Source organism: Dipodomys ordii, unplaced genomic scaffold (genome assembly GCF_000151885.1).
Source record: "Dipodomys ordii isolate 6190 unplaced genomic scaffold, Dord_2.0 Scaffold165, whole genome shotgun sequence".
Taxonomy (NCBI): domain Eukaryota; kingdom Metazoa; phylum Chordata; class Mammalia; order Rodentia; family Heteromyidae; genus Dipodomys; species Dipodomys ordii.
Genome location: NW_012267381.1, coordinates 170,550 through 182,091, shown reverse-complemented (window position 1 = coordinate 182,091; position 11,542 = coordinate 170,550). Strand labels below are relative to the sequence as shown.

Genomic DNA, 11,542 nt, shown 5'->3' with positions numbered 1-11,542 from the left:
AAAAAAAAAAAAAAATACATTTGATAAAATTCAATCAAAGTTGTTGGGAATGTGGCTCAAGTATTAGAATACTTGCTAGTAAGCAGAAGGTCCTTAGTTCAAATCTCTGTTTTATCAAAATGTAGTTGTTAAGGCAAACAATGAAAACTATAATGACAGATATTCCAATCTGCAAATTTTTTTCTTGAATTTTTCCCCAGGCCAGCCTGGATTGTGATCCTCTTATTCATACTGCCAACCTAGCTACAATGACAGGCACATGTCACCATGCCCAGGTTACTGGTTGAGATGGTCTTGTTAACTTTTTTTCATACTAGCCTCAAACTGCAATCTATCTACTCAGCTGTGCCTGGATTAATCTGCAGACTTCTGTTTCTTCCTTTCCTCTTTCCTTCCTCTACCTATAGTAACACATGTCTATCATTTATTTGGACAGTTCTAGGTTTTGAATTCAGGTCCTTAACACCTGCTAGTCAAGCACTTTGCCAATTGAAACATATCCCCAGCACTCTAATCTTCAAAGTCTTGAAAGAAATTTTGCTCTCAGTTTTTTTTAGTTCATATGATTCCATACAGCCTTTTTGTTTCAATAGGATCAGGCAGCTAGAGATATGAAGAGGTTGGAAGACAAGGACAAGGAAAGGAAAAATGTCAAGTAAGTAATTTTCTTCTTCAGAAAAGTTACCTGAAAATTGCTAAAGTATTGCAAAGACTATGTCACCAGTGTTTATAGGAAAAAAAAATCAAAGTATATAAAAATGTCTTAAAGATTTCCCTTTATCTTGATTATCTGTGTAGGTATATAGATGGCAGAAGTCTATATTTGCAATAATTAAAAGGCATATTCTATTTGGTAGAATAATAATTGGTCTTCAATTATAAACAATTGTTTGGGAAACAAAATGAGTTACAAATGTGGGTTGGGGAGAAAATTTATTAAAGTTTGAGTTCATTGTCCTATTTTTCATCCTATGATTAAAATAAAATAGATTAATATCTGTATGATTGTTTATGAGAAATAATGGTGATTATATAATATAAACTGTATTATTAGCAATAAAACTTTGTTTCATTTAAAGAATGACAACAAGCTTTACTAACTATAGGCAGAACTTTATTGCTTTATTTCTGGGAAAGACAAGCCCTTTTCTGAGCTAAATATATATAATATTTATGTTTTGTTTTGTTTTTTCTTTTCTTTTTGATCGTGGGGCTTGAACTCTGGGCCAGGGCACTGTCCCTCAGCTCTTCAGCTCAAGGCTAGCACTCTACCTCTTGACCCACAGTGCCACTTCCAGTTTTCTGGGTGGTTTATTAGAGATAAGAGTCTCATGGACCTTCCTGCCTGGGCTGGCTTTGAACCGCGATCCTCAGATCTCAGCCTCCTGAGTAGCTAGGATTATAGACGTGAGCCACTGGTGCCCAGCTTGAGCTGAATATATTTTTAAAACTTTTCCTGACAGGCCTGGTTAGCTTTTTTCTCCCTCTGCTTGGCAGAATGAGTGCTTCAGGTTCTTCCCAAGATTCCTGTGTCATATGAAGTATCAACTTACAAACATATGCTTGTTGTATATGGGATCCTTCTTCCAGCTTCACTACATGGGTGGTGTTGCTGATGGCCTTAGAAATTGCATTTGTTCTGAGTCAGGTGGAAAGTGTTTGGAAAGAGATGATTATAGGAGCTAAACAAGAAAATTTTGAGGAATGCAGAAGGTGACAGTATTTTTCTTCTGTGTAAACTGCTTAGGAGTCTTACTTCCAGACTCTGAAAGGTGAAAATATAATTTTCCTTTCTATCTCCCCCTTCCCTCCCCTAGGCAGCTGATTTTGTCTGAATGCAATTACTCTAGAGATAGAAACTTTGGGAAATAATAAGAACATTGTATACCAAATGCGGGGTATTTTTTTTTTCTCTTTAACAATACAACTGTGTTGTCTATCTTACCTTTATGAAGCAAGTTTTTACTCTTTATACTGATGATAGTTACTAATGTTTATATAGTTACCATATCATCCCATTAAAAAAAATGTGAAGTGTAGGTCATAGGGTAATCACACATATATGATGAGTATATAGTTTACAGTGTGCTTATTTGCTGCTTTGTTATTGTTAGTGTTGAGAGTTCCTGTCCTGTATGGAATTCAACACTAATCTTCTGTAAGTATGGAGCTGGGTATGTGGAACATTTGCAGGGAAGTTTGTTTCTCCGCTTGTTTTTCCAGGGGTATTCGAGATGACATTGAAGAGGAAGATGACCAAGTGAGTTCCTATGCAGTATTTCTATCTTTTATTTTTACCCCACAAAGTCTAAACTAGGGACAAGGTAGAGTTTGTCTTTACTAAAATGGCCATTATTGACATTCATCAGGGAATGTCCTTTTTACCTGTGAGACCAATTGGTAATATTTTAAAGATTGATGTGGCTTCCTCTCCATGTTAAAAATAGAACCTTTGATCATCTGACATCAAAGCAAATACAGCTTTATTCCGCTTACTTTTTAAAATCCAAAAGTGTCTATTCTGATAAATCTGTTGGTAGCCTCTAGCAGCATCTAAGTGCTACCTCTTTGTAAGGGCTCTGTTTGTTATTCTTGTATTTCATGGTGGAATGTTAATGACTGGTAGTTAAAATTTCCTTTTGCCATTGTTCACTTGTGGGATGGTAAGAGTCAGAGTGAGCAGTGTAGCCCTTTCAAGGTTTGTGACTTAATCACTGTCAGCTTCCAAACTTGGACTGGTAAAGCCAAAGTATGTTTTCTGTAACCCCCAACCCACCCAGAAAAACTGTGGAGCAGACAGCTTTGTAAATTATTTACCAAACAAGTTAAATCATTGTGTTGTAGTACTAACTGCCTTGCTCATTTCTTCTGAGTACCATTATGGTAAAAGGAGTCTTCACTAGTGAAAGTCTTGTCTTGGTAGGTATTTATTTAAACTTATAAGGTCTTCTGGTATACTATGTGCACTAATTACAAGAAGAAAAATGTTCTTAGCTCGGCTTGGGAGTGAATGCATCCTTGTGCTTTCCTGCAGGAAGCTTACTTTCGGTACATGGCAGAAAACCCAACTGCTGGTGTGGTTCAAGAAGAGGAAGAAGACAATCTGGAATATGATAGTGATGGAAATCCAATTGCACCTTCCAAAAAAATTATCGATCCTCTTCCTCCCATTGATCATTCAGAGGTATGGTGTTTCTTGCTGAATTTGAGTCTTGTTTCCCTGAGTTTAATGTTTAAGTTTTCCCAATAGCTGAGTGCTTTTTCTACATATGTAAACTATAGAAAGTAGAGGGTTTTGTTGTGTGTTTCCATACATACATACATTCATAATGTACTTTGATCATATTCACTCCCTCTCTTACTCTTCCTTATTTGCCCTTCCTCAAGTATTCTTACGCCTCAGCCTTCTAGATTCTAGAATTATAACAGTTGTGCACCACCATGTCCAGCTCACCAAAGTATCTTTGAATGCATCTAAGATGAAAATTTTGTTCATCTGTCCTTAAATCCTTCCTAAAAAGTAAGTTTACCCAGGCAAGGTGGCTCAGGCCTGTAATTCAAAGTACTCTGGTTGAGGAGGCAAAAATCTGTAGGATTGAGATTCCAGGGCAGACATTAGAGAGACCCCCCATCTTAAGAAATAAGACAGATGTAGGGACTGGGAAGTTGGCTCAGTGGTAGAGCGCTCGCCTTGCATGCTTAAGGCTCTGGGTTCGATTCCTCAGCACCACATAAGCAGAAAAAAAAAGCCGGAAGTGGCGCTATGGCTCAAGTGGTAGAGCGCTAGCCTTGAGCTGAAGAGCTGAGGGACAGCGCCCAGGCCAAGAGTTCAGACCCACGACCGGACCCAAAAAAAAAAAGAAGAAGACAGATGTGATGGCATGGCCTGTTGTCTCAGCTAGGTAGAAGGCATAGGTAGGAGGGTCAGTCACAGTCTGAGGCTGGCCCCAGACAAAAAGCAAGATCTTACCTGAAGAAATTACTAAAGCAGTAAGATTGAGGCTATGGCTCAAACTTTTGAGGGATTGTGGGCAAGCAGGAGATCCTGAGGTTAAATCCAGTACCACCAAAAAATACTTCCTTTAATAGACATTTTCATGGTATTAGAAAGATGCATTTAACCAAATTTGTATGTGGTAATGGTTTTACTGTAAGCTGTGAAACAAGCAGCAGAAATGACCACCTCTCTCTTTAGAGTTAAAAATACTTTCTCATGGTCAGATGTGGTGGTACGTGGTTATAATCTCAGCACTTTTAAGAGGCTGAGGCCAGAGGATCAAGAGTTCAAGGCCAGATTAGGCTGCATTATCAACTGCTTATACAGTGTCTAAAACTGTTAGATTGGTTTTTTGTTTGTTTATTTTTGTTTTATTTTTGTTTTATGGAACAGTGTTTCACTGTGTAGCACCAGATTAACCTCTAGCCCAGAATCCTGCCTCAGCCTCCAAAGTGCAGTGATTACAGGTATATACCACCAGATCTGCTTAGTCCCTTTTTTAAAAAAAACAAAGTATAGAAATCTCCAGATGAGATATTGGAAATGTTTTTAAAATGCTAGTGAACCACTTAATCCAAAACATATTTAAATATTATTTGGTGGAATACCTTTTGTAGGATGTATGTCCTCTGAAGTCTTTGGCATTGCAGATATTCCCTAGTCTGCTTCAAGGTTGTTAAAATCTAACCTGTCCCTGAGGGTCTTATAGGAAGTTGGTTGGTGTTTAAGTTGAAAATAGGAAGAGGTTTAGGCTGTAATTTTGGGAAGAATGTCAAGAGTAAATGAATTTATTCTTTCTAGCAGAAAAGGTTTTATTTTGTAATATTTGTAAACATTTTGCATTAAAATCAAACTTACAGGATTGACTCTTGAATTCTAGACTAACTTTGAATAATTGGACCTGCAGATTGACTACCCACCATTTGAAAAAAATTTTTACAATGAACACGAGGAGATAACCAACCTCACTCCACAGCAGCTAATAGATCTTCGGCACAAGCTCAACCTACGGGTAAGAATCAATATGCAAGTGTTTGAGTATTATTAATGTTAGTCTAGGTTTATTTTTTATTGCTCTCCTAAACCTAATAGCACTGGATTTCTTTTCTAATGATCCCTGAGCTATCTTTGCTAGAGTAACAATCCCTGGGGCTTATGTGTCTTTATTTGATTGTTTTTTTAGTCTTCAGGTAAGATATTCTAGACTAGGATAGTTTTTGGTTTGTGTATTGTCAGTTTTGTATGTTTTATGCTTAGAGGGTAAGGAGTAAAGCATAGCAATCTCTTCAGAAAGAAGAAACAATAGATAACATGTTTTAAATAATGTGATACTTCTCAAATTCTATGCAATGTTCTTTAAAAATAAATAATAGAAATTAATACCTTTTTTTTTTCCTGGGGCTTGAACTCAGGGCCTAGGCACTGGCCCTGAGCTGTTTTTGCTAAGGACTAGCACTCTGCCACTTTGAGTTACAGCACCACTTCCAGTTTTCTGAGACAAGAAGATTTAGGTTCAAGGCTAGCTTAGGCAAGAAAGTCAGCAACACTCTTTCTTAAATACAGGCTGAGTATGGTGGTACCTGCCTGTAATTCCAGCTTCTTTTGGAGACAAAGGTAGGAGAATCAAAATTTGAGGCCTGTGCAGGCAAAAACGTGATACTTTATTTGAGAACTGCTAACAAAGAAGCCTAGAAGCATGGCTCAAGTGGCAGAGCCCTGGTACCACAAGAAAAAGGAGAGTACATTTTATTAATTTTTGTACTATCTGGTTATGCAAAGTAGAAGATCAGAACAATAGCTGATCAGTTCATCGAATAGTTCAGTGGTTTTTATTTCTTGTGAGAAAACTTGTTTAGATTGGAGATTTTTGTAATCTTTTAAAATCAAATGACATAATTATACATGAGTTTTAGATGAGTTGTTACACTGAAGTTTTGCCTTTTTAGTATATTCTTTTGGCTGCAAATGTATATTTTCACTTCATTTCAAGCTAAACTGCTAGATCTAGCAAGTATACTGTGCTTCAGATGCTGTTTATGTTGAAGTACAAGTCATACCTGGAGTTGTCTCTGTCTCTAGGTCTCTGGCGCTGCACCACCTAGACCAGGAAGTAGTTTTGCTCATTTTGGTTTTGATGAACAACTTATGCACCAAATCCGGAAGTCTGAGTACACACAGCCCACTCCAATACAGTGCCAGGTAAGTAAAACATAATGAAAGTAAAGGAAAGTACAGCAATATTCTGTATCTAGTTGACAAGTCAAAGCAGTAGAACAGAATTTAATGTAAAACTTCGGCTTAGTGTTCAACTTTTCCTTTAGTTAAGGTGGGATGAGGGAATACATATATGAAGTCCAAGAGTATTTTTTTTAATTTAAAAATGAAAGAGCATGCCGAGCACCAGTGGTTCATGCCTGTATTCCTAGCTACTCAGGTGGCTGAGATCTGAGGATTGCAGTTCAGAACGAGCCCTGGCAGGAAAGTCCATGAAACTCCAATTAACCACTAAAAACCGGAAGTGGCATTGTGGCTCCAGTGGTAGAGTGCTCATCTTGAGCTGAAGAGCTCAGGGACAGCACTCAGGCCCAGAGTTCAAGCCCAATAACCAACAAAATAAATAAATTAATTAAAGGGCATAGATATAAATTATTTATTACTACAAGTTGCTAAATAGCTGAAAAATGTTCTTTCATATCTGCTAAGTACCTTGAAAATATGATATGAAAGTATTTTATGGCCTAAACCTAACAAAAAGATTCAGAATGCGCTATATCTATGCAAGATCTTTCTTGCTGAGTGTATGGCTCAAGAAGTAGAGTACTTGCCTAGCTTGTGCAAGTCCCTTGGTTCAGTCCCTAATACCACCCAAAACAAAATGACCCCCAAGATTTGTACATGGTCAAATTTACCACTACCAGTGACTAGAATTTCTTTGTCTTTGACCTAAAAATTTTTGTTTATTACTGAACAAAGTGGTTTCTGATCTCCTAAATTGGATTTATTTATTCCTATACAGAAAACGTGAATTTTCTTTGTATTGTCTATGCCTTCTCAAGGGGAGGACTTTTAAAAATTTTTAGCAGCTCCTTTATAAATTGTTACAAATTTAGCCGGGCGCTGGTGGCTCACGCCTGTGATCCTAGCTACTCAGGAGGCTGAGATCTGAGGATCTCGGTTCAAAGCCAGCCCGGGCAAGAGAGACCGTGAGACTCCTATCTCCAATAAAAACCACCAGAAAACCGGAAGTGGCGCTATAGCTCAAGTGGTAGAGCGCTCACCATGAGCTGAAGAGCTGAGAAGCGCCCAGGCCCATAGTTCAAGCCCCACGACCGACCAAAAAAAAAAAAAAATTGTTACAAATGGAAATATTCATATCCTGGCCATGGTGACTGATCCAGAATGAAGACTGAAGAGAATGGTGTTATTTCCTATAAATCAAGAAGCTATGAGAATGTCAGGTTTTCCTCCCTATTCATGGCTAGTATGTTTTTGTTCCATTGGAAGTGAATGTCATTATTAGTCATTTATACTTTCCTAGGGGGTCCTTCAGTTCATCATTAGAATTAAAATTTAAACTGTATATACTTTTTATTTTCCATTAGGGTGTGCCTGTGGCATTAAGTGGTAGAGACATGATTGGTATCGCCAAAACAGGCAGTGGAAAAACTGCAGCCTTTATCTGGCCCATGTTGATTCACATAATGGATCAGAAGGAATTGGAACCAGGTGATGGGCCAATTGCAGTTATTGTTTGCCCTACTAGGGAGCTTTGCCAGCAGGTATGTACTTTGTATGTTGTATGCCCTTTTCCATATGTGGGATAGGAAGGGACTAACTGCTAGTCAAGTGGGTAGAATGACAGGGAACTTTTGGGGGAATGGGCAGAGATATTGTGGGAACTGTTTATTATATTGTATACTCATAGGAATTTTTCTCGAGCGAATTCATTTTTCTTTTTAGAAAGATAATGATAAGTTGATGACAAGAAATAATAATTCCATGCAAAATTTTAGCCTCATAGAATGAATAAACATGGTTTAGCCATATTTCATCTTCTGTAGTATCATACCCCATGTTCATACCTTTGGGGTATGATAAGATATTTGTTAGGTTTATACTTTGTTAATATGTTATTAACAACTTTATAGATCCATGCAGAATGCAAGAGGTTTGGGAAGGCATATAATCTTCGCTCAGTGGCAGTATATGGAGGAGGGAGCATGTGGGAACAGGCCAAGGCCCTTCAGGAAGGGGCAGAGATTGTTGTATGTACCCCGGTAAGTATGTCTTGTGTTTAAATGACTCCTTACTCTCTCAGTATGGAAAATAGTTTTGGAGAGAATCCCTTCTCCCCAAACGTAGTACATAAAACGGCCTAATGAATCACAGCTTCTGGTTTTGGTTTAAGAAAGATTGGTTGGCCAAAATAGCAATCCAGTAAGAGTATCTATGGTCATAGACATAGACATAACCAGCTACACTTGACCTTTATTTCAAATAGTTTGGGTTTTATTATTATTATTATTCTCCTAAAAAATGGATCTGAAGTTTCTAAAGCATAAAGAATAGAAAGATATTCACAGTGTGGTTAGAACTGCCCAGAAGATTGTGTATATAAAACCCATGAGTAAGGTTTCAAACCAGGTATTTCAGAATGTATTTTAAGAGTGATTCTGGCCATCGAATGTAAACCACAAGTAATATAAAGGAAGAATATAACAGAGTTTTCAAAAATCTCTGTTTCTAGCCGGGCGCTGGTGGCTCACGCCTGTAATACTAGCTACTCAGGAGGCTGAGATCTGAGGATCGCGGTTCAAAGCCAGCCCGGGCAGGAGAGACCGTGAGACTCCTATCTCCAATAAACCACCAGAAAACCGGAAGTGGCGCTGTAGCTCAAGTGGTAGAGTGCTAGCCTTGAGCTGAAGAGCTGAGGGACAGCACCCAGGCCCAGAGTTCAGGCCCCACAACCGGACCCCCGCCCCCCCCCCCAAATGTAATAAGTATTTTGGGGAATTATCTCAGGAAAAATATGCTAGTCTAAATGGAGTCAATTCAAAATTGGTTTTGTACAGGGAAGAGTATTTTCTCTGTTTATTCATTTTTATTTACATTAAAAAAATTGTATTCTTGGGTAGGTTAATGTCAAATCATTAAGATCTTTCCCTTCTGATTTCTTTGACTGTTATTACTACCATCAGCCCAGCTCAGCTATGTGGAGGAAATAGAGAATGATATATGTAGTAGTTTAAATTTTCCTTAACTCTTAGGAATTCTTGTGAGAATTTTACTAAAATGACTTTTCCAAAGCTGTTAAACTTTATTATAGGGTTTGTGATGTTAATTTTACTATTCTGCTTCTTCCAGAATACCAGGTTCGGTCCATAGCAAGTCATGTTCGTCCTGACAGACAGAGTATGTATGAATGAATCAGCTCTTACACAACTACATTTATACTCAAAAATGAATGCTTGCCATTCTGATTGCCCCTATAAACACTCACAGTTATGAAAAGCAACAGTGATTAATAAGTGAGGTTAACAACCACTTCTTTGGGGTAGACAGGACCCTAGAGATAACTAGATATGACTACTCATCTGTTTAGGTGATAAAACTAAGATTACAAATTAAATAACTTGCCCCATTGTATACAGTTTACAGTTGTGTAGTTTACTGCATGTGTATTTACTGCATTGCACATCTGTATAGAAATCAAGACCTTTTCCTGAACCAGAGCAACAGTTCACTTTTGACTAAAAAGTATAATATACTTTGAGTAAGATAAGATCTTTTCCCTTAGCAAATCAGTTTTTAAACTAATTTTTAAAGTTAAAGTAGGTTTATGTAGAAAAAGCACATTAATTCTGAATATCAAAGAAGCTTAGTGGGTTCACTTAGTTGAAAAATCATACTGTTTCTTTAATAGAATTTACTTTGCTTTTAGCTCTCTTATTCAGTGCAACTTTTCGGAAGAAGATCGAAAAATTGGCCAGAGACATCTTGATTGACCCTATTCGAGTAGTGCAAGGAGATATTGGAGAGGTAATCCCAAGCAAGGCTGGGTGGGACCTCAGTGGGTTATTCTCATATGGGGGCCTGGAATTAATTCCTTGTTATTGAGATAAAAATTAAAATATTACAAATGAAAGGGTAACATGTTTCAGATTTGCTTTAAAATGTATAAGTTACAGGGAGATAAGTAAAACAAAATTGCCAAAATATTGATAATTGTTAAGGCTGAGTGATGGGTGAGTGTTATGTTCATTTCATATTTTTTGAATAGTTAAAAATATTTTACACTGGGCACCTGTAGCTTATACCTGTAATCCTAGCTGCTGGAGAGGTTGAGATCTGAGGATCACATTTCAAAGCCAGCCTGAGCAGAAAATTCCATGAGACTCTTCAGTTAACCACCAGATAACCAGAAGTGGTGCTGTGGCTCAAAATGGTACCACTGTGGCTCAAAGTGGTAGAGTTCTAGAGCTCTAACCTTGAGGAAAAGAGCTCAGGGAGTTTAAGTCTCATGACTGACCAAAAAATAAATCAACAAATAAAAAATCATAATTAAAAAATTATTTCAAAAACTTCTTTGTGTGGCACTGTGGCTCAAGTGGTAGAGCACTTGCCTTGAGCTGAAGAGTGCAGGGATAGTAGCCAAGCCCAGAGTTAAGCCCCACCACCGACAAAACAACAACAAAAACCTTTGCCCGTCCTGGGGTTTGAACTCAGGGCCTAGGTGCTATCCTCAGCCTCTTTGTGCTCAAGGGTAGTGTTCTACCACCTGAGCCACAGCACCATTTCTGGCTTTTTCTGAGTAGTTTATTGGAGATAAGGGTCTCATGGACTTTTCTGCCTGAGCTAGCTTCTAGTGATCCTCAGGTCTCAGCCTCTTGAGTAGCTAGGATCAGAGGTATGAACCACCTACTTTTCAAAAACTTTTAAAGAAATAAAAAAACTCTTTCTGGAAGATTACCAGTGATCTGAGATGGAACTGACTCTTTTTGTGTGGGCCTCGATGTGGGCCCAGATGTTGTCCCTGAGCTTTTGTTTTTCTCTCAAGGCTAGTGCTCTATCACTTGAACCACACCTTTACTTCTAGCTTTTTGGTGGTTGATTTGTGATAAGAGATTCAGACTTTCTGGCTCAGGCTGAATTTGAACTACTTCTGCCTCCTGAGTAGCTAGGATTACAGGTGTGAGCTACCAGCACCCAGCTTAGTTTGTTATATTTTTACTTAAAAATTTTTAAAATTTATGACATATAATAGCATGACATTTCAATACATGTTTATAACATTTGATAGGGTAACAGCATGTCTGTAACCTGAAATATTAATAATTTCTTTGTTGTTATTAAAATACTCAAAATTAGAAACTTTTTTTTTTGTCGGTTGTGGGGCTTGAACTCTGGGCCTGGGCGCTGTCCTTCAGCTCTTCAGCTCAAGGCGAATGCTCTACCACTTGAGCTACAGCGCCACTTCCGGTTTTCTGGTGGTTTATTGGAGATAGGAGTCTCACGGTCTCTCCTGCCCGGGCTGGCTTTGAACCG

At 38.1% G+C, this 11,542-nt stretch overlaps 1 protein-coding gene across 1 annotated transcript in view; it reads left to right on the top strand.

Annotated features, from left to right (window-relative positions):
• Positions 1-11,542, top strand: part of Ddx42 (DEAD (Asp-Glu-Ala-Asp) box helicase 42) — a 44,878-nt gene that overhangs the window by 25,715 nt on the left and 7,621 nt on the right. Inside the window, exons 4-12 of the mRNA XM_013033236.1 lie at positions 594-655; positions 2,224-2,260; positions 3,035-3,184; positions 4,905-5,009; positions 6,077-6,196; positions 7,600-7,776; positions 8,146-8,278; positions 9,362-9,409; positions 9,939-10,036. Coding sequence (XP_012888690.1) covers positions 594-655; positions 2,224-2,260; positions 3,035-3,184; positions 4,905-5,009; positions 6,077-6,196; positions 7,600-7,776; positions 8,146-8,278; positions 9,362-9,409; positions 9,939-10,036 — 930 coding nt within the window. The remainder of the gene's footprint in view (positions 1-593; positions 656-2,223; positions 2,261-3,034; positions 3,185-4,904; positions 5,010-6,076; positions 6,197-7,599; positions 7,777-8,145; positions 8,279-9,361; positions 9,410-9,938; positions 10,037-11,542) is intronic.